At 47.4% G+C, this 23,376-nt stretch overlaps 1 protein-coding gene and 1 long non-coding RNA gene across 2 annotated transcripts in view; both read left to right on the forward strand.

The window, feature by feature from the left end:
- The first annotated feature begins 217 nt into the window (after positions 1-217).
- LOC140710667 (uncharacterized) lies at positions 218-10,563 on the forward strand. The gene is made up of 2 exons (XR_012091774.1): positions 218-396; positions 8,030-10,563. It is a non-coding gene; the product is annotated as an uncharacterized lncRNA (long non-coding RNA).
- Positions 10,564-13,003: 2,440 nt separating this feature from the next.
- Positions 13,004-23,376, forward strand: part of ADAMTS17 (ADAM metallopeptidase with thrombospondin type 1 motif 17) — a 367,353-nt gene continuing 356,980 nt past the window's right edge. Inside the window, exons 1-2 of the mRNA XM_007990567.3 lie at positions 13,004-13,161; positions 13,573-13,943. Coding sequence (XP_007988758.3) covers positions 13,083-13,161; positions 13,573-13,943 — 450 coding nt within the window. The 5' untranslated portion in view covers positions 13,004-13,082. The remainder of the gene's footprint in view (positions 13,162-13,572; positions 13,944-23,376) is intronic.

The raw sequence follows: 23,376 nt of genomic DNA on the forward strand, positions 1-23,376 counted from the left end.
CCTACATAAACCTGGTGAATTGAAGTTACTTCAGAGAAGAATGACAGTCAATTAATCCAGAGAGAGATGGGTTTGATGCTTCCTTATCTCTGGCCACTTGACAGTTCATGGAGTCTTCAGAAATTTCTAATTTTATCAAATTGTTTTCTTTATTTAGTCATTTGTTCAGTAAACATAACCAAGTGCGTATAATGTGCCAGGGTTCTCCCAGGTCCTTGTTTCTGTTTCCAAGAATTGTTTGAATTGCTGCATTACAAGTTCGAGCATAATTGGGAAGTAATCTAGCTCAACTCCTCATTTTACAGAGAAGAAAACTAAGAATCTGAGAAGAGAAAAACATTGTCCTAGACTCTGCAGTCAGAGAATCACTACAACCACCACATGATCCATTCACAGGTAAGTTGGACTTCTGTTTTTCTTCCCATTTCCCCGCTTAATGATAGAGGGCATGTCTCTGGTGTCCCAGAGTTTGAGTCAAATTCCAGTTCCACCACTGACCATCTGTGCAACCTTGATGAACACAATGCTTATTTCTGGCACTATTGCCCTGAGTATAGAATGTGGTTAATAATAACACCTATGTCAAAGGGTTATGGTTAGATCACTGCTTCTTGCCTAGTTCCTCCTGCTTCTAGCTTTCCGACGCATACATAGATGGTCACCATGTCCCACAGAGAAATAGGAACCATGCTCACTCTTTAAATCCTTGTAACCCAGTGGGAAATTTTGTGTCTTTGTTGACATTACATTTTTATCTATAAAGTGAGATTCTTCATGAGACATTTGTGAGACATAGTCAATATTTTAAGATTTTATGACTCTCAAAGAAATAACTTATTGAGTCATCTTGGGCAAGTCATTAGCATTTCTCAGCTCACTTTTCCCACTTATTAGTGAGAGACAATAATTTTTTCCTGGCAGAATTATTATAAGAATTAAATACTTGTTTGTGTAAGTTATGTTATACAAATGCCATCCTAGTTGTAAAAACAAAGATAATACGTATTTTAAAGGAAGAACCATTCTGGAATTTAAAAAATATTTATTAATTTTTTAAAGTAATACATTCAATAGTTAAAGAAAATGATATAGAAGTTCCTAAAGTGTGAAATAATAACACCTTGCCCAAATCTCTGTACCCTAGACTCACTGCTGAAAGCAATCCTTTTAACTATTTCTGGTTTTAGTTTTTCTGATCATTTTCTTCATACCATTAAAAAATTGTTCTTAATATTTTTTTATATGTCAAGACTAGATACAGCAAGTGATGTACTACGATGATGGATAAGGATTTACCTCACTTTTTTTTTTTAATCACGTTCCCATCCCAATATGAGACTTTTTTTTTTTATTAATTATCTTTGTAAATTCAAAGTATACATGTATATCTTTACTTCTTGTTTTATCAACTATAGGCAATATTTTTCTCTTCACTTTGGAAGATGAGGGAACTTGCCCCGTATACGTTTCTTCATTTCTTTTTAACTTCCATCTCTTCTCCTTTGTTATCTACTCTTTTACTTTGACATTGTTATGGATTACAACTTTTACAATTGATTCTGCAGTCAGAATGATATATTTTGCTATTTCTTGCTGGTTGATTCTAAAAGTTGAAAATCATTGCACAGTGTTTACATTATGATTTTGATATAGATGTTATATAAATCTTTTCTGAAGCTAAGCATGTATCATGACTATATTTCCCCTTCTTGTGTGATATTTTGGCCCTTTTTTTCTTTCCTTCTGTCTTTTGTGTGTGTGTGTTTCTGTTTAGCTTCTGGACACTGGGGCTTCCATTTCCCCTCTGATGGTGTCAACAACACAATGCAAGCACCACATTCATTGTTTCCTAGGGAAGCTAAACAGTTCTATTCCTGGACCTATACCATGGGTGGTTAGAGAGGCCACACACAGGGATCAACCAGCCATCTGGCTGCTCTTGCAGATGTACTTACCCTGCTCAGCCTACAGGTTGCTTTTGGGTGCCCTAAATTTTTTTATGGCCACTTCCTGCATACCTCCATCAGATGAATGCTTTCATATAAATCTTTAACGTGCTTTAGAATTAATTTTAGTTTGTGTTATGACTGTAGTTGTTAGCTATTGCTGCATAACAAATTAGCCCAAAACTTAGTGACTCAAAACACTAATGATAATTTATTTTCTCTTGTTTTTTTAATGGTCTGGAATTCAGCCAGGGTGGACACAGTGGGAAGGGCTTGTCTCTACTCATGGTGTTTGGGGCAGACTCAAAGGCTGGGGACTGAAATCATCGGAAGGCCTGACTGAGGCTAGAGGATCTGCTTCCAAAATGACTCACTCACATGACAAGTTAGTTGGTTCTGGCAAGTTGGCCTCCTTTCCAAGAAGTGCCTCTCCACACATGAGCTTCTCTGCAGGGTTGCTTGAGTGTCCTCATGACATGGCTGGTGGTTCCCAAAAAAGCAAGTGATCCAAGAGCAACATTCAGGAATAAGTTCTATCCTTTTTATGACTTAGTCTCAGAACTCACAAAGCATCACTCCCAATATACCCTATTCATTAGAAGCAAGTCAGTAATTCTAGCACACTTTCCAGGCAGAGGAATTAGGTACACCTGTTGAAGGGAAGCAGGTCATAATTAGAGGATATATTTTTGAACCACCACAGAATCTAACTAGGTCTGTATGAGTATATAAACAGCTGTCCAATACCACGTATTGAATAGTCTATCATTACTACATCAATTTGAACCATGACTATTTGCATTTACTAAGAATGTGTGTTATTACCATTGAAGACCTTCCAGTGGGACAAGATGTGAAAGTAGAAGACGGTGATATTGATGATCCTTACCCTGTATAGGCCTAGGCTGATGTGTGTTTGTGTCTTAGTATTTGACAAAAAGTTTAAAAAGTAAAACATAAACAATTTCATAAACAGGAAAAAAGCTTATAGAATAAGGATATGAAGAATGAATATATTTTTGTATAGCTGTACAATGTGTTTGTGTATTTAAGCTGTTATTAAAAGAGTCAAAAAATTTAAAAATTCATAAGAGAAAAGTTACAGTAAGCTAAGGTTAATATATTATTGAAGGAAAGAAAATTTTTAAAAATAAATTGAGTGTAGGCTTAGTGTACAGGGTTTTAAAGTCTACAGTAGTGTACAGTAATGTCCTAGGCCTTCATATTTATTCATGACTCACTTACTGACTGACTCAGAGCAACTTCCAGTCCCGTAAGCTCTAAGCTTATGGTAAGTACCCTAGACAGGTGTGCCAGTTTTAATCTTTCATACCATATTTTTACTGTGTCTTTTCTATGTTGAGATACACAAATACTTACCATTGTGTTACAGTTGCCTACAGTGTTCAGTACCACACTGTACAGGTTTGTAGTCTAGGAGCACAGCCTACAGCCTGGGTGTGTAGTAGGCTGTGCCATTTAGGTTTGTGTAAGTATACTGTATATTGTTTGCACAATGATGCAACTGCCTAACAATGCATTTCTGAGAACGTGTCCTTATTGTTATGCAACAAAGGACTGTGAATGAGAGTTTATTTTGTTTTTCAGTCTGTACTGGCAGTGAATCATACATAGCTCAGTTTATTAGACACGCTGCTTTTCTTGAGCAAAGAAAGAACTAGGAGAGAAATGGGGCTTTGGAACCCTGATGGGGCAATGCTGAAAGAGGAGAAATAGCCCAAGGAAGGGAAAGGTGTGTTGCAGAACGATGAAAATTAGGTGGCTTCTCACAGCTGTTCTCAGGGGAAGAGAGGGGGTGGGATGCAGCTCCGCTGGTGCCTAACACGAAGGGCCTTTATCCTGCTGATTCAGTTGTATGGGGACTGCCAGTGCTGTCTCCTGGTCAGATGCTGCTTCTGGTCTCCCTGTAGAAGATGCCACTGGAGTTCCCTTTTCAAGGATGGGGACATTTGAAGGCCCTGGACACTCAACTCTGAGGCTGGCTGAGATTTCAGTAGCACCGCCTGGTGGAGGGCAGAGCCAAGCTGATGGCTTGGCACATCAGGTAAAGTAGGGCACAGAAGCACTCCGGATTGGACTGGTAACAGCTAGACTGAAAAGTTTGTATTTAAAGGGATAGTAACTTGGACTTGTTCTGCAATATCCCCACAAGGGCCTGACTGAGTGAGCAAGCATGGAGGGCCGCGGGGATTCCTGGACAGTGGCCATTCCCAGAGTCAGGCAGGAAGGCCTCAGGAGGCTGGGGCGCCCGTTCATGGTGAGGTGGACGCTGCCAGCGCCCTAGAACCCAGGAGGAAGCACACAGGCCCCACAGAGTGGTTGGCAAGATTCACTCGGGGATTAGGATGCTGGCCAAATTGCGGAATTTGAGGCTGGAATCCAAGCTCAACAGGAAAGTAGTGAAATACAAATTGGAAAAACAGGGCTTTGGAGCAGGGAGGGAGCTGGTGCCTGCATTTCCCACCAATGCTCCTTTAGGAAGACAGGACTGACGCTGGCCGGCTGCCCCCTGCTGGAGGGGATGTGGCATCTCATTGGCTGCCAGGTATCGGGGTTGGTTACTCCTGGAACCAATGTGAAGAGAGGTCTCAGAGGAGGCTGTGATGGAATCCCCCACGTATCCTTGTTCCTCTCACCTTTCTCTCTCCATGCCTCGGGGCAAAGGCCTTCTTCCACCTATAAACAGAGTTTACGCGTGGGTCAAATCCGGGCACACCAATCCTCAGCTAATGAAATCCCCGAGTTGGGGGATTTGAGAGGGTCAAGTTTGGCCCAAGAACCCGCAGTCCTCTTTTGTCTTCGGCCCTCTATTTCTAAGTGTGGGCTTCTAGCACGGAGGCGCTGGGCAGAGCCCATGCTGTTTTAGGGCTGGGTGGTTTCAATGACGACAGCAATAATTATCACAGTGATGGTGACCTTCACCCCAACAGGACTGATGTGTGTGAAGCACTCAAGAGAGCCCCTACAACCAACCCGCCAGGAGTCAGCTCCTGAAAACAGGGTGGGAAAAAGTCACTGCCCATCAGAATGAGCTGTTCATAAAAAACTGGAAAGGTTAGGAGCTTTGTCTATTTCAAGGGCAACAAATTGCTTTGACCCTGAGGACCCTGAAGGCGAGTTTCCCTCACCTCAGCTCTCAAGACACCAGGGATCAGATTCAGAAGGACACTGCCCCTATAAGGCTCTTGTTTGTCTTGTTTTTAATTCCCGCCCTCTGTCCCCAAATCTCCGTCCTCCATCTGTGAAACGAAATTCAGCCTTGCCTGTCCACAAAATTAAGACAAGGCATCTCGTGTGTGTTAAGATGAAACAAGATCTTAGCAAAAAACGTAATGGTTTCTTTTCCAAAACATTTTTTTACTGTAGTAAAATGTACATAACATAAAATTACCATTTCAATCATTTGTAAGTTCAGTGGCATTAAATACATTCACATTGTCCGGCAGCTTGCAGAGGTGTTGGAACCAGAGCGACTCCATCTTGAACAGGGACTGGGCAAAATGAGGCTGAGACCTGCTGGGCTGCATTCCCAGGAGGTTGGCATTCTTAGTCACGGGTTAAGTCATTGGCTGCCAGGGAGGCAGGTTGGTTACCCCAGGAACCAATGAATTGCATCTCAGAGGTTGTTTCTCCAGATACAGGTCACAAAGGCCCTGCTGATAAAAACAAGATGCAGTAAAGAAGCTGGCCAAAACCCACCAAAACCAAGATGGTGACAAAAGCAACCTCTGCTCGTCCTCACTGCTCATTATACATGAATTATAATGCATTTGCATGCCAAAAGTCACTCCCACTAGTGCTATGACAGCTTACAAATGCCATGACAATGTCTAAAAGTCACTCGATGTGGTCTAAGAAGGGGAGGAACCCTCAGTTCTTTCCCAGAAAACTCATGAATAATACACTCTTTGCTTATCACATAATAAAAAAATACCATAACTATACCAAAGAAAAGGAATAAATAACCGAAGTAAGGATACTTTTATCCAAGGAATAAATTTACCAAAGTAAAATAACCAAAGTAAAGGAATAAAAGGGCAGCTACTCCATAGGCAGAGCCCATGCTGCTGCTCTGCCTATGGAGTAGCCGCCCTTTTATTCCTTTGCTTTTCTTAATAAATGTGCTTTCATTTTACTCTGCTGACTCACTCTTGAATTCTTTCCTTCATGTAGCCAAGAACCCCCGTAGCCTCCCAGGCTGAACCCCAGTTTCAGGGTTCATCCTATGACACGAGCATCACCATCTCTTTCCAGAACTTTTTCATCATCCCCAAAACACTCTGGACTTAATTAAACACTAACTCCCTATTCCCCCTTCCTCTCAACCCCTGGCAACCACCACTCTCCTTTTTGTCTCCATAAATTTGACCAGTCCAGGTACCTCACAGAAGAGGAATCTTACAGTATGTGTCCCTTGTGACTGGTCTATTTCACCTACCATAATGTTTTAAGGTTCATCTATGTTGTGGTGTGTGTCAGAATTTCCTTCCTTTGTAAGGCGGAATAATCCTCTATTGACTGAATAGATCACATTTTGCTTATCCACTCCTCTGTTGATGGACTCCTGGGTTGCTTCCACTCCTTGGCTATTGTGACTTATGCTGCTATGAATATGAGTATGCAAATACCTGTTTGTGTCCCCACTTTCAAAGCTTTGGTGTATATATCCAGAAATGGAATTGCTGGATCATAGGGTAAGTCTGTGTTTAATTTTTGGAGGAATAGTCATACTGTTTTCCACAGTGACTGTACCACTTTATATTCCCACAAAATTATTTCTTTATATCTCCCTTCCCCCACTAGATAGAACGCAGAGAAGTTACTTTTTCATTTCTAAATCCCCATCACCAGGAACAGTGTCTAGTTCATAACAGAGCTCTATAGAAAACTGTGGGGAAAAAAGTGCAATTTATATGCTGCTGCCTCTTCATTTGGCATCTCAGTACGTGGCACACAGAAAGTAGGCACTGAAAAAGGGTTGAAAGACCTAATGAGTATATGAATGAATGCAGTTACCATTGCTTTTTCCTTGGCCTTTGACTGAGGACAGACATTTTTATAAATTAAGCTACTTAGTTAAATGTCGACCTCTGGCCACATTTGCTCATCCAGAAGTTTCACTTTAATGCCACTTCAAAGATACTGTTTTCTGTAAATCAGATCATAATTGTGATGAGAGTGATGTAGGGATGTGTCCTGGACTGTCCCCATCACCCCCCCCACAGCCTAATGTATAATGCACATTTTATTCAGGACCACTTTGGGATATGCTGTTGTTCTGTTCCAGAACACAGGATAATGGGGCTTTTTTCTGGGGATGGTGTGGTTCCATCATCAGATAGCAGGTGTGTCATCTGCAGGAACTGTTCTCACTATTCAACCACTGTATGAAAGGTTGATTCTAGATCAACTCTTTGAAACGTCAAAGTATTACTTTGGCAAATGCTTTTTTGATATTTCTCAATTAATTTACCTTGAAAAGTTCACCATGAAGTTGAATTGCCTAAACTTATACATTGTATGGGCACTGAGATGCAATTTTTAGGGCTGTGTGGGCATCAGCAATGCCTGCTTTCAATACATTGTAGCTATGCTTAGTGTCATGGACCTTGCAGGGCTGACCTCTTTTGTCCAAGCATTGAAGCCAATCTAAAACTCTTTTCCAAAAAGAAAATGTTTTCTTTGCTAAGAAATTACCCTCAACTGCAGGAGAGGCAGCTGTCTGGGCTTCGCTTGCTCTGTTTTGTGCTTGTTCACAGTATATGGCTTTGGCCTTGTTCAGCATCAGGGAGTAGCTGTTCCTTGGGTTATGGAGTTGGATTTAACCCTGATTTTCAGCTGGCCAATCCTCATCAGGAGCTTGGGCAGGAGAAGTAGTACTCTGGTGAACAGTATCTTCTAATGAAGACATTAGATCATAGATGACCTTGGCTGCATACAACTAAACCCAGACCACAACAGTTTATCCAAATAGGGTTAACCAAACAAGTACAATGTGTACCCAAATGATATCAGTGTCCTATGATCCTTCCATCATCCACTGGATGATTTCTTAATTGTAGGTCAAACAAAAGCAAAAGCAGACTTGAAACATTCTCATCCATCCTTGAAACTGGATCATATTCCATGGTCTCGCTCTTTGAAGTGGTCAGCTGAACAGCTGGATACGTGGTCTGGAGCTGGGAGGAGGAGTGCCTTAGTCCATTCCTGCTGCTATGACAAGATAGCTCAGACTTGGTAATTTATAAATAATACACATTTATTTCTCACAATTCTGGTGGCTGGGAAGTCCAAAGTCAAAGTGCTGGCAGATTCAGTGTCTGGTAAGCTCTCTGTGTCCAAGATGGCAACTTGTTGCTGCATCCTCTGAAGAGGACAAATGCTGTGTCCTCATATGGCAGAAGGGATGCAAGGCAAAAGGGCCAGGAAGCCCTCTTGAGCCTCTTTAATAAGGGCATTAATTCCATTCATGAGGGCAGAATCCTCATGACTTTGGGCCTTAACCCAAAAGGCTCCATCTCTTAATACCAGCACAATGAGGTAAGTTTCACCATGAATTTTGGAGAGACCTTCAAACCATGGCAAAGACTCTAGACTAGGGGATGTCTCTCTAAAGTGGGTGCTTGTCTGCTGCCAAAAGAAAGTGATGAGATGAGGAATGCGAAGTTGAGAAGGGGAGGGTTTGAGATCATCGCGCATTGAGAGAAAGGGGAGTTGAGCAGAGGAGTGTAGTAACAATGGTGGGCATGGCAATGGCTCAAATGAAGAAGGTGACTGCAGATTTCCCTGTTGCATGCTTGGCTCCTGTGGTGTTCAGAGCTCAACCACATGCTCAGTGAGAGTAGAGGGTTGAGTTTACCCAGGCCTGCAGTTCTGCCTGACAACTGCAGTGAAAAGGCATGGGGAGGGTGCTGAGCATATTGGCAAGAGTGTTTTCAGAGTCACAGTCACAGGGCCTGGAATGCAAGGAATGGATAGGGAGGCAAGTGAAGAGAGGCTGGTGGGTTGGGAGATGCAGACTGAGAGACCTTCTGAGGTAGAAGCATTTGGAAGAGCATGCTGGGAGGACAAGAAGCCGTGGTTAGAGGTGGATGTTCAAGTTTTGGAAGGTGGAATAGCTAGGGGTGATGACAAGGTGTAGGGTGTGACTTTGAGAGTGGAAAGTTGGGGCAGCGTAGCACAGAAGGTCACTAAAGGAGGAAATTGTGGAGCCCAGAGCCCAGAGCCCAGGGTGGGGGATGGGAGTTGTTTATATGTGTATCTGTTAGGGGTCGAGTTTGGCTGCATATAACAGACAACCCAAATAGCAACAGCTTAAAAGAGGCAAGAGTATAATTTCTTCTGACATAGCAAAAAGTGCAGAAGTAGACAGCTCAGGTCTGGCATGGTGAGTCCAAGATGTCAACAGCAACCCAGAGTTCATTGATCTTTTTGCTTCCCAGGGGTATGGCACTCTTCCTCAGGATTATCAGATGGCTGCTGGAATTCCAGCAATCACATGCAAATTCCAGTCAGGAGCAAAGAGGAAGAGACACAGTGAAAAAGGGTATACAGCAGCACAAGGAAGCTCCTCAAATGAACTCTCCTAGAACTCTAGCCAGTAGCTTCTTCTATCACAGTGGCCAGAACTGTGACAAGTGACCATCCTTAGGGGAAAAAAGATGCTGAGAAATGTAGAATTTTGTTGCCACCTTACATTTTCAAAGGAGTTCCATTCGTAACTACAGAATGCTCAGAGAAGAGGCAGCAGATCTAGGCTGTGGAGCAGCAGCTCCTAAGGGCACAGTGGGAAGGTTTCGAGACTGAGGAGGATCTGAGATTTGGGTAGCGGAAGGCAGTTCACAGTATCATGGAGGAAATGCTGTGAAAGAGAAAGTTGAAGGCATGGAGGCTTAAACTTTTAATATGACCGCTGAACACAAGGATGAAGGGCAAAGGGAATTCAGATTCATGGTGGCCAGATTAAGACCTTTAGCGGATCTGTCTCCCAGCCCCACATACCCACTTCCAGGTTCTGCTTTTTTACGAAGCTCAACGTCTGCAACCTTCATTCTCTGACTCCCTTGCATTTTCTTAGGCTTTTTGCTAACGTCTGCCAAAAAGAGGCCCTGGCAGGAGATCAGATGGCACGGGGCAGAGGTAAGGATTCCATGCAACAGGTGCTGGAAGTTGCTGGTGTGGCAATGAAGACTGGGCCCTGGTCAAGGGAGCACTACTTTGGTAGATCCAGAATCAACCATGATAATTGTAACAGTGCAGCAGTAGACACAGGCCCCTGGTGCTGGAATCCAATCCAGGGACAGGAGCAACATGTAGTCACTGAACACCATCTTGCCTTCATGTCACTTCTCCAGTTCTTCTTTCTCCCTCTTACTCTACCAGCTACCTGTGGAGATGTTTAACCTTTTATCTGTAGCTATCTGCTTAGGAATAAAAGAAAAGGCAGCTTATTGCATGACTCAGCTTTCAGCTTGACTTTCTTTTGGCAGAGTGAATTGGGGTCCCAGGTTTTTATATTCCTTTTGCAGTATCTTTCCTCAATATGCAATTTAATAAAAAAAAGAACAATAAACCTTAACAAAGTTTGGTGTGTATTCTTCCAGACTTTTCTCTTTGATTTTACATACATTTATCTGAATCCATGCAGATTATGTCATATGGGTCTGTGTGTTTACATACTTTTTTTTGGTATGCATCATTCTGCAACTTGATTTTTTGAAAAATTTGGTAACTGATCTTGGAGATCTGTCCACGTTGTTATATATATGAGATTTTTGTATTTCTTTTAATTAATGGTGTTCAAGTAGCCATTTATGTAATGATGAACATTCAGGTTTTTGCAATTTTTTGCTCTTAATAAGGTGCCCTGGTGAACAAACATTCTTGTATATGTGCCAGAGTTTCTCTGGAGTAATTAACCAGTGTGGAATTACAGAGTTGTAGAATGTGTGCATTTTTAGTTTTACTAAAACTAAAGTAAAACTTTAATTTTACAGTTTGCCCAATTGTTCCTCAAAGTGGCCGTGGCCATTTATACTCCCACGCACGGGCAGGAGAATGTCCTCTCTAATTCTTGATTTTTCTAAGCTCTTTGATTTTGGTTGGGAGATAAAATAGTATCGTTCTGTTTTAGTTTTCATGTCCCTATGGACTAATTTTAGCATTTGAGCATCATCTGATAGGTTGGTGATGGCTACTTCGGGCTGACTTGTGCTTGTGAGGTGGTGTGGCCCATACTCCATGGTTTTCAGTGGCAGGCCTTATAAATGGCTCTTTTTGACAAAAAGATTCACTAGGAAGCTTACGGTGATATCTTTAAAAAATTAAAATAATATTTTGTGAGTACATAGTAGGTGTATATGTTTATAAAATGTATATACATGAAATTTTTTGATATGGCCATACAACGAGTAATAATCCCATCAGGGTAAATGGGGTATCTATCACCTCAATCACCAGGGTTTCTTGTGCTGCCAGAAAATGCTACTGAGCTGTCAGTTGCCTGAGGCTGTGGACCTGGACAGAGGCAAGGGGGAGAAACCCAGCCCCAGGCCTGGCCAAGAGCAGGACCTGTGCAGATGCCCTCAGAACTGTAGATGCCAAGCAGTGAGTGGCAGCCCCTTTTGTGGCAAGCCTCTGTGGAGGGCCACTGTTCAGCCTTGGGGTTCATTATATTTCGGGGAAGCTAGACAGTGTTATAGATTCCTTCACATGATATATAATCCTGTGATGAATTTAGATTCCCAGGCTTCAAGCAGCATCCAGTGGGGAACTGTAACCTTTCTGCTTTGATAAAATGGAAGAGGGCAGGACAGGGAAGGGAAGTGAAACCTGAGATTGGTTATGGTTACACTTCAGTTAATTTTTTTTTTTTTGACGGAGTCTTGCTCTGTTGCCCAGGCTGGAGTGCAGTGGCACAATCTCGGCTCACTGCAACCTCCGCCCCCGGGGTTCAAGCGATTTTTCTGCCTTAGCCTTCCAAGTAGCTGGGACTACAGGTGCGTGCCACCACGCCTGGCTAATTTTTGTATTTTTAGTAGAGACAGGGTTTCACCACATTGGCCAGGCTGGTCTCGAACCCCTGACTTGGTGACCCGCCCGCCTCGGCCTCCCAAAGTGCTGGGATTACAGGCGTGAGCCTCTACAAGATGCTATTCAGCAAGTTAATGGAGTCACCTTCCCTGCAGACCTCAGTTATATTCTGGCAGGAAAGGATCAACTCATTCTGTTATGGGAGACTCACGTTCAAGTCCAGGCTTTGGGACTCTGTGCCTCAGTTTCCTAACCTGTAACACTGAGTGCTGCCTCCCTCGGGGCGGGGGGATCCTGCTGTTAATAAGCACCAAGCCAGAAATCAGGACCACAAATTCTAGTCTTTGCTCCAACAGGAACTCTCTGGGTAACTTAAGCGTTTTTCCTTAAGCTCTCTCTCTTCCTCAGTTTTTCAATCTGTAAGAGGGTGTGAGCATGCCTGTTGCACTGGATCCTGTGGGATTAAAGACGACAGGACGTGTGAAGAGTTTGGATAAACGCCGCGGATATAGCCTTCAGGTGCAAACTCAGGTGTGCGGGAAAGTGGACTGGGAGTCTTTCCAGCCACAAACAACTAAAACCTAACTTTAGATGTAAAGAGTATATGCAGTTTTGGATGAAACCGCTTGGCCGGGGCGATTTCCGGCCTATCTTCCCGGGAAACTGGGCAGCAGGCTGAGAGAAGATTTCCAAAAAATGAGGACAAGCTCTGAAGACCAGCCCCGCATCCTCCGGCTCTTCCAGGGTCGCAAGGCTCTGGTCGGCTCCCGCGCGCCTCCTGGTGCCGTGTCCCTGCCACTGCCCAGAAACCACGTGTAAGAAAGTGCTGACAACCTAACTACGCACTATGGTTTCGACCCATCCCAACCAGTAGGGAAGGAGGAGGCGGGGCGGAGGAAAGCGAGGGCCCAATCCCCTCCCGCTTTCCGAGGGGAAGGCGGGGCTTGGGGTTTACCACGTTGGGTTTGTCCGCAGCGCTAATTACTTTTTCCAAAGGCTGTAGGGCTTCACTCCGGCTGGCGCCGCCGCCTAGCGCGCTCCTGCTTCGCCGCCACGGTCCGGGGGCTGCCGGTCCCGGGTACCATGTGTGACGGCGCCCTGCTGCCTCCGCTCGTCCTACCGGTGCTGCTGCTGCTGGTTTGGGGACTGGACCCGGGCACAGGTAGCGCCCCCTCCCACAGCCCTCTTCGCCCCGCGTCCTGCGGCTACCTTCCCTGTGCGCTCTCGCGGCGTCCTGGCGGCCCTGGGGCGGCGGCGGGACGGCTGACGGCGCCGGAGCGGAGAAGACGCGGGCAGCTGCCGGAGTACGGGAATCGGGTGGCTCCGTGGCAGGCGCGCCGCCGCCGGGTCTCCGCTTGCCGATGCGCGGCGCCGTCCCGGGAGGTGCTCGGGCGGCTGCGCGGGAGACCCTCCCCGGGTGGCGCGGGCCAGCGTGGAGGTGCCGGGCGAAGGAAGGGAAGGCAGCGCCAGCTCCGGGTCGCTCTGTCCCCGCGCTGGCGCGGCTGGCGGCCAGCGGGAGGGCGGGCGTCCGGGCGGGCCCCGCCGCGCTGACGCGTCTCCTCTTTCCCCGCAGCTGTCGGCGACGCGGCGGCCGACGTGGAGGTGGTGCTCCCGTGGCGGGTGCGCCCAGACGACGTGCACCTGCCGCCGCTGCCCTCAGCCCCCGGGCCCCGACGGCGGCGACGCCCCCGCACGCCCCCAGCTACCCCGCGCGCCCGGCCGGGAGAGCGCGCCCTGCTGCTGCACCTGCCGGCCTTCGGCCGCGACCTGTACCTTCAGCTGCGCCGCGACCTGCGCTTCCTGTCCCGAGGCTTCGAGGTGGAGGAGGCGGGCGCCGCCGGGCGCCGCGGCCGCCCCGCCGAGCTGTGCTTCTACTCGGGCCGTGTGGTCGGCCACCCCGGCTCCCTCGTCTCGCTCAGCGCCTGCGGCGCCGCCGGCGGCCTGGTACTGCCCGCTCCCCCTCTGGGTCGGCCCGTCGGGTCTGCTGTGGCGCAGGGTGGTCGCCGTGGAGGGTGGGGATGGGTCGCCTCTGCTGGAAGTCCAGCCTCCAGGGGAACCGGAGGGAACCTCCTGCCTTTCCACTTCTCCCCACCCCCCACCCCGGCTTTCGGTACCCACTATAGAGAAAGGGAGTGGGAGGGGCAGCATCGTAGTCCAGCGCCTCTGCGGCCGGTGGAACCCGCGCGGAGCTGGGTTGCATGGGTTATACGCCGCCCGCCCTAGGGAGCGCAGACCTGGCAGGGATGAAACTGTCAGGGCTCTGGACAGAGGCGCCTTGGCCCCAGTGTAGACTGAGCACTGCATCTACACCGCTGTGTCAGCCTGTATATCACGGGAGTACCTATGTGCGTATAGGTGTTCTGTTCTTGGACGTGGTGGTGGGGGACTGGGCTTTCACCTCCCTTGCTTTTGAGTCTTCTCTCTGTACCTGGAACAGGAAGTTTGGAGAGGTACCCAGGCAGGCTGTGGCTCACCCCGCTCTTCTTAGCTGAAATGTAAGAAACAGGAGAGAAAGGGTGTTTGTCTTTGCCTCCTTATACTATTAGTAGGCATTTGTCTGGTGCCCACCCACAACCAGGCCGGAGGGGTGCTTACATTGGTGATGAACCCTATTCCTGCCCACAGGAGCTCCCTTGCTGTGGTAGTAACTTCCCTGCCCCCAAGTCCCTGGCCTGTTGCATTTGAGGCACCCGTAACAGGTGCTCCCGGGGGCCGGGGGGTTCTTGTGTGCACTTGCCCTGCCTGTGCACACACTTGATCATGTGGCTACACTGGTGCCCAGACGAGCACTCAGCTTCTCCATCGTGCCCTGAAAGCAGCACACATGGCCAGCAGATGGGCTGCCCCCAGCGAAGCTTGGTATGGACCCAGAGCATGAACCGCAGGGATGTTCTTTGTCTTCTGTCTTGACTGGCCTCTTTGGAGGCAGTTTCTGATATTAGTTTGTGTCTGTCCTTCCCAGGCACAAGAAACTGCTCCCCACATTTCCACCTTTTCTTGTGCCGCCATCTGGAATTCTCCAGCCCTTACAGAGTCTCTGGCAAATCCTCGAGAATCTACGAAGCCAGAAGGCCTGAGGGTGCAAGGTGTTATGTGAGACCTCTCCTTTCTTCCCAGTGCTCTGGGTATCTCTGGGTATAGTTTCCTAGCTCAGCCTGGCTCTCCTTTCAGGAATTTTCTGAATTCTGATTAGGGTATGATCTGCTTTTGCTTAGCTGGGACAAATAGGCAACTTTGGTGAACCAAGGAAAGTGATATAAACCCTTGGAGGGAGCCTGGTAGGAAGGAGCTAATGTGGACCTGGGGCAGGGAATGTGGACCTGGGGCAGGGAATGTGGGCTGTGGACAAGGAGGCTTAAGTAGGAGTGAGAAAGGCTCAGATCACTGTAGGGCTTGGGTCAAGGCTGTATCATGTTCTGGGAGGGACTGGAAGGCCCACATCATTTTTCCTGTTTTTGCCAAAGTGTTTAAAGTCTAAGTCACATCATTGTACTGTACATGGAAACATCTGAATCCCATTTGCTGCGGTTTAGTGAGTTTCTGTAGAGGTCAGAGTTTATACTTCTTGGTGTAAAGTTTCCAGCAAGGAGCTATCTGTGAAGGAGCCGAGGTGGAAAGCTGGATAACATTGATTTAAAATCCTCGCAGAGTGAGGGCTGGGCCTTTTCATAGATGGCATCTCAGCCAGCTTCTCAGCAAGACTGTCCTTCCCTTCAGCACCATGTGAGGGTGCTGTGCTTTAGATAAAGGAACCCGGCCAACAGGCTGAGTTCAGTGTGTGCCAGTGGCGGGTGTACCTCTAAGACTTCAGCTTTTAAATTCCTGCTGGAGCAGACACTTCTGTTGTTTAGTCTGCCTTGTTCATCCCATTCATGTAAGCTGGACGTTGGACACTTCCCCCTCCGTACATGTTGAAGGCAGGAGGGAAGAGACAATGGGGTGACTTGGAGGTGGACCCCTTGCTTGCAAGGTGGCCTTGAAAGTGTAAAGAAAAGAAAGCAACAGAAACTTGGGCTAACCAAGTTTGCATTGCAGACTAGCTTTGACTTTGGTTCTCAGTTCAGGTGGCTGGTGATGTTGTGTTAGTCCCTCTTGACCGTGGTGGAAGCTCTGTGAAGTGGAGACGTGGAGTTTTGTGTGTGTATTTGCTACGACAGGCTCGGCTATAAGGTGTGGGAAGGGAGGCTATAAGTGGATGATTTTTGGTGGCCGTGGATGAGGAGCATTTCAAAGTGCCCTTGTATCTAAAAATGGGGAGCAAGAGTCGGCAAACTTCTTTGAAGGATCAGATGAATATTTTAGGCTTTGTGCACCACATAGCCTTTGTTGCAGCTGCTCAAAGCTGCCCTTTTAGTGTGAAAGCAGCTACAGCTATGGAAGGCATACAAGCGAATGGATGTGGCTGCGTTCAACAAAACTTCATTCCGGATGTTGAGTATCATGTTAATTGCTGGTAAGTCCCACTGTATCGAACATCTCCTAAAGGGCTCAGCAGAGAGTGTTGAGTGCCTGGACTGGGGGCACACAGGTTCTGTTCCATGTTGCATGGAATCTGTGCTGTTTATCTCCAGAGATGTTTGCTATCTGTTTAAAGGAAATGCATTATTATAATAGATCATTCCTTAGCTGTTTAGGGGCCATGGAGAGTAAAGCACCTGTTCCATTTTTGCTCCTTCTCCTTTTGACAGCAGACAGAGTCATGGGCCTGCGGCGTTCCTTTCTTAGTGTCTTATCTTGAAAAGCTGGGCCAGCTGCACTTTTTGGATCTTCAAAGACTATATAGACTTAAGTATTAATTGTTTCCTATTTATGCATCTTCATCGTATTTACATTTCCAAGAGTCTTTAGAGCATAGGCTTTTTGGAAGTGTTTTTATGAGCATATCATTTCAAAGCATGAACTTTAGGTGTATGAGGAGGGCCTTTCCACTCCTTAAGAATTTATGTAAGTTCGGATCAACTGGCTCTGTGACCAGGACCGGATTGTGGAAGGCCAGTGGAATTGGAATCAGGCTGAACTTCATAGGTAGACAGGATAGCAAAGAGGGTACTTCAAGATCAGCATGAGTGTCAGGCTCTGAAAAGAATCTGTGCAGCTTGTCCAAAGTGAGTGGCTGAAGGGCTTGTTTTAGGACGAGGGAACGAGAGGAGGGCAGGGCTGGAGGCCCCTGCTGTCAGGTTTGGTCTGCCGAGCAGCGGCCATCCTTCCTTGGATGACACTCACAAAGCTCGCGAAGGCCACCCACTGGAATGTGTCCACCCCTTCTTGGCCAAGGCTGTGGCCTGCCAGGGGCACACTGTGAGATGGTGGGACCAGACAGACCACCAGGGAGCTCTGGGCTGCAAAACATTAAGCCATAACCGCTTTCCAGGGCACCCAGAAGGACTGTGAGAAGGTCAGGGATCCTCCTACCATAGCTCCTCTGTTGTTACAGCCACATGCTGTAGGACTCTTATTTGGAATCACTGGGGTCAACCTGGTGGCCCAGCTCATCCTCACTCCGGCTGGTCAGCCTGACTGCAGACCATGTGTCCATGTTGGTAGCACGTCATTTGTGGCACATGGGACCTTCATAGTTCTGTACAGCTGTTCCAGTCCACTAGAGAACTTTTAGAGAATGCTCATCTCTAATTTATAGGGGAGCAAGTGTAGTCCAGGTAAGAATAGATGGGGGCAGCCGGGTGCGGTGGCTCACGCCTGTAATCCCAGCACTTTGGAAGGCCAGGGTGGGCGGACCACCAGGACAGGAGTTCAAGACCAGTCTGGCCAACATGGTGAAACCTTGTCTCTACTAAAGATACAAAAAATTAGCTGGGCATGGTGGTGGGCGCTTGTAATTCTGGCTACTCGGGAGGCTGAGGCAGGAGAATCACTTGAACCTGGGAGGCGGAGCTTGCAGTGAGCTGAGATCCCACCAATCTACTCCAGCCTGGGCGAGCTCAGCCAGCTGATGAGTAGGCAGCTTAGGTTAGAAGTGTTGAGGACCCCACTTTTAAGAGGGCAGCCTGCGTTTGCATGACTCCTGTGATGAAGAAGCAGGTTTGGGATGTTACTACCTCTCTCTTTAGAAAAGAGTTATCAAACCCTTTTGATTGATTTACAGAATTGCCCAGCTTTATAATGCAGCCTCACTCGATGGAGAACAGCTGAGTAGGAATTAGTCTTGTCAAAAATGATATGGTGTGGAGACCCATTGGAAGGGACTGCATTATAATACGTCATTATATTGAGACAGGTCTGAGGAAGGTACCTTGTCCTAAGTGATTACCTAGTATTGCTGAAGAATTGCTCGTGTGCAGAATAAATATATTTGGAGAATACAGAGAATACAAAGCACATATATAGACCTTTGTAAAAAGAAACAATTGAGTGGATGTTAAGGGGCACTTTGGCAGGAATCAAAGAAGGGCAAAGACAGTTTCGTGAAGTTTGGAGGCATGGAAGTATTGGAGGGAAGAACTCAGAAAGTTCTAAGGCCTCTGGCTGCCACCTCTGGAATGACATTCCTGTGGCCTCATGGTGGCTTCTCTTCACACCCCTTTGTCCTCTCCAGCACTGTATACTCTTGTGTTCCTCCTGATTGCCCGGGGCTTCATCCAGCTGCAGCTCTCCAGGGCTGGGCTGACTCCTCTTAGGATGCCAGGCACTGACTGCTTCTGCACCAAGCTGCCCAGTAGCATCGCCTAGGACACATATTGGATTTTCCCACTTTGAACTTTTGTTTAGTTGACAACATTTTAAAAAAAAATGAAAAAGAAGTAAAAGATGGAATGATGAACTGAAGCAGTTTTCTTTGACTGATTGCATTCTTGGAGTTTATTTCCTGAACTCTGAAATACTGCAGCTGCCTGATCTTGGATGTGTGTGATGGGGAAGATGTTTTTTGCAGCCAGTACATCTGAGGGAACCATGCAGAGTCGTTGGTTAACTTTTCCCTGGACCTGCTTCCGTGCACAGGTCTCCAGATGCATGGTCACATTCTTGCTTCTTAGGAAATGAAACCGTATGGCCATTCAGAGCTGCGGTCTTGAGCAAGTCATTTAAGTCCTTTGAACCTTTCTGCCTGCAGCCATACAGGGGTAAATAACATGGGCCTTGCGAGGCTGTTGATAGAATGGAAGAAGATAAAGTCTGTGAAATCATTTAGTGAGAGCCTGGCACATTAAGGCATTAAAAACAGGCTTCTTCTCTTGCCCTGCAGGCTGTTCCCAGACTTTTCCAGTTATACATCAGCTGATCAGTCATCACTGTTGCCTGAATGAGCCGATCATTATCACACACCTGCCATGTGCAGGATGCTCTGGTAGGCCGCCCAGCAAGGCTCAGAGAGAAAGACAATGCAGGCCCTGTCTGGGAAGACAGTCCCAGCCTCCTGGAGGAAGATGCGCTGGAGCCTGGAACTAGGCAGGGCGGGGTTTCAGGGAGGGAGGAGGGTAGGCTTCAGATTCCAGGAGGGAGGAGTGATGGAAAAGGCACTGAGGCCCCATTGTCCTGAGATAAGGGACCCATGAGTGGATTGGTGGGGTGGTGGTTTTAAGGGAGAGATGGGGGTAGAGGAACTGAACTGGCAGGCATGTGGATTAAATGGGGCAGGTCTATGGGTGTCAACCAAAGGCATTTGGACTTTATCCTAATGCAGTGGTTCTCAGCCTTGAGCTGGCATTACAGTCCCCTGGAGGGCCCGTTAAACTGATGGCTGGGCCCCACCCCGGAGTTTTTGATGTAGCAGGCCTGGGATGGGCCTGAGAGCTTGCATTTCTCGCAGGTTCCCCAGGGGATGCTGATGCAGCTATTCTGGGAGGGCACTCTCAGGGTCACTGGCTGAGAGGCAATGGAGGATGAGTAGTTGGGGAATCCTGGGGATAGCTGTATGGGGAGGACTGGTGGAGAGGAGCACTTAGAGCAGGGAGGTGACCAGGCTCAAGCCTCTGAGGCAAGCCTCAGAAAGGAAGGAAGTCCACAGGAGAGGGACTCTGAAGGGCAGGCTGGCAGTCCGTTTTGGCTGGCTGACACTGACTAGTGGTCTGAAAGGGCTGACACTGAAGTGAGGGACCCTGACATTACTGAGGAGAGGCCTGCTTTGGGAAAAAGACCAAGCATCTGTGCTCAGGCATTTCACATTCGAGGAGGCGGCAGCAGGACTGGGGGAGGGGCCCTCTGGCTGATGCCTCAGAAGGGGTGCAGGTTGGGAAGCCCCGCATGGCTGTGTTGTGTTGGGGAGGCTCCTTTCACGGGAAGAGGTGCATGCCCACCGGAGAGTCAGAGGCAGGGTGGGAGGATCTGCAGTCACACGGTGGCTTTTTCTTCTTGGAAGCAGGTTGGTCCCTACAGGAAGCAAACTCACCACCCCTTTGGCCCCATCCTCTCAACCCATCTTGACCTAGAGAAGGAGACCTAAGACCCACTCCTGTTAACTGAGGAGTGGCAGACTCCTGAAGAAAGGCAATTCCATTGCCGTCTTTGTGGAATCATGTGACTTTGTCCCCTCCCGCAGAGGCATGCTGCTTTGAAGCATACAGGACAGACTTTCTCTGTTATCTTAACTGCATTTTCTAAGTGAACTTGTGCTAACATTAGGTGATAAAAACGGCTGTGTCTTTCACACTCTCCACACTGCAGTGAGAGCTAGTCCTGCTTCAGGCAGGAGGTGGTGTGGAGTGAACAATACCTGATTTACAACTCTGTCTTAACAGAACCCTTCAAAGCAAGTACCCACAACAAAGAGAGTTGAAAGGTAACCACTCACAACTGCTGAAATATCAAGTTATTGCCTGATCCATTTTATTTGACCCACACTTCTTTAGTATAGCATACCAAATCCTGCAAAACTTAAGATTTCTCTTTTAAGAGCACCATTTCATTGGGGGCTTTATTATATCCCTTAAAACCAAGGGGCCTCAGGGCTGCCGGTTCTGTCTGCCATGGGCATTTATTTCTACACAGTTTGTCTCTTTGGAGGACGGTTGCAGGCCTCCTGTATCTAAGACACAGGCTCATTGCTGGTATTTCTTTACCGCCATCAATGGGACAGAAGAGGCCTTGGACAAACATTTCCCTGAGTCTCCCCTCTCCGCGTAGATGGTGACTGCAGGAGTCACACAGATCCAAGAAGCCCTGCTCAGCTCTTGGGGCCACGTGCAGTGGTGGGCTAGAAGCAAGGGTAGTGCACAGAGCTCCATGGAGGAAAGCCCGGGTTCCAAATCCGAGGACCTCTCCACATGGAATCAAGGCAGTAGGTGTCCAGGGTCTCCAGCACCCAGTTAAACGCTAGGACGGCGCTTCTCAACCCTGGCTACACATTGAATTTTCCTGGTCACCTTTGAAAACATATCAGTTCCTTGGGCTCCACCCTAGATACTCTGATTCACTTGGCCTGGAATAGGGCTGAGGCATCAGGAGTTTTCAAAGCTCCCCAAATCATATCAATATGTAGTCGGGGATGAGAAGCCCTGAGCAAGGGGGTTGCAGGCAGTCCTTACAGGTAACTGCGTTTTCAGTTGTATATTTTCTTTTTGAGTAACTGTTATGTGGCAGTCATTGGCAAAAACAGGAGTAATAATTCTGATCTTGCCTCAGTGGAACAAACCGTTAGGTCGTGAAAGTGTCCTATGACATGCGGTAGTGGGCTGGAATTTAACAGTGCAGGGGGCTGCAGGGAAGGGGGGTTATTTAGGGAAGAGAGGAGTCAGGGAGAGAGAAGGAGGGCTGGTGGGTATTTTGGCGTAAGACTGTGTGTAATGCACAGGTGGCACTTCTCAACAGGACGTTTGACCACTGGTGGTGTGCTGACAATGGCAGTGTTAGAGACGCTTGAAGGAGGCTAGGGTCAGTGAGGGAGGAGGAGGCAGGGCCCTTCCTCATGCTGGTTCCCAGGGTGAGGGCCCTGTGCAGCCCCTCCCTCCTGGTGCTACTCCTGGCCACATCCCTGCTTGAGGTCGGAGCCCAAGTGGGCAAGTGGCTGCCAGGTTGAGGACGCACTAGTCCATTTATCCATCATTCCCCAGCATTGCTGTTTTCTTCCTTACTTGATAGAAACCAGCACATGGGGTCCCTGACAATTGTAAAGAAAAACCTTCCCCAAGGTGCTAAGTGATGCTTTGCATGTATATATGAGTGTGTCTGTGTAGGATTTCTCACCAAGGTGAGATCTCCCTGTCTTTAAAAACTTGTTCGGCCTTAGAACTAACAGCTAACGGCTTTTTATGCTGGGGTTTGTGAATGCAAACTCTAGACTGAACGAGTAAGAACTGGCTTTGAAAGTGCTAGATTGTGGGGAGTGGTTTGACCCACAGCCAGGGTGTTTCCACGTGAGTCCAGCCCCTCATTAGAGTGAAGCGTATCCTCTAGGGAGCAGGGCTTTCCTCCCACGCAGGGCTGCATCCCACGCGCTGTGCCGTACCCTGCCCACCCTATCTTGACCGCGGAAGTTTTCAGGTGTTCTGCACTGAGGCTGCGTTGTGCGCAGCTATGATGGAGCTCTGCAGATCCCACTGTGGCCACCCTCTTCCATTTCTTCAGTTTCCGTGAAGTTTCCTAGTGAACAAACTCAAGTTTTCACTTTAAAGGAGAGGGAGGAAAGCTGTGCTCTCCTGCAGGTCATGCAGTGCCACTTTGAGATAGTTTTATTTGGGCAGTAAAAATCTTTGAGTTGTTCTTGGCAAAAGTTCTAATGAAATGGAAACCTTGACATATGCTTAGAGCGGTAAGTATGGCCTCACCCTGTATCTTGGGGATGCAAGGTTGCAGGCGATCTTATTAGTTGATCTGATGTACTTTCCAGGAATCTTGGTACGGGTGCATCCTTTCAGAATGTAGAGGGGGATCTATCTCATTTGGCTTAAGTGAGCTTTATACTTGAGCCTGGAGTTAGCTCTGCGTGTGGTAGGGAGTACTGCTTCTCCAAGTGTGGTCTCTGTATTACATGGGACCTTCTTGAAAATGCACATTCTGGGGCTCCAGCAGGACCTCCAGGTGATTTGGGTGCGCGCTAGGCTTTGAGAACCAATGTGTGTCATGGCTTTTGAAAAGTGAGGGTGGAAGAGGGAGACAAGAAAGGATATCATGACCCCCTGAGACTCATCCCCCAGATCTCTTGAATCTGTGCAATCAAAGGCAGTTCAGGATCATTCCCAGGAGAAGCGGATGTTGACTGCATCGATCAGTGTACAAACCAGGTCCTCCCCTGGCCCTGCCTGGGTTTGATTTCCTTGAGAGATTTATCATTTTGACTCCACATAAGAAGGGAAACTAGCAGCAGGTGCCTGGGGAAGGAGGGCAAATTGTTTTGATGCTGTCAAAACAATACTAATGTTACTTTTAATATACCCAGGATAAGATACATTTTTCCATTAGGGATATAAATGTCACTCCCAACAAT

The sequence above is a fragment of the Chlorocebus sabaeus genome, chromosome 29, assembly GCF_047675955.1.
Source record: "Chlorocebus sabaeus isolate Y175 chromosome 29, mChlSab1.0.hap1, whole genome shotgun sequence".
NCBI classification, from domain to species: domain Eukaryota; kingdom Metazoa; phylum Chordata; class Mammalia; order Primates; family Cercopithecidae; genus Chlorocebus; species Chlorocebus sabaeus.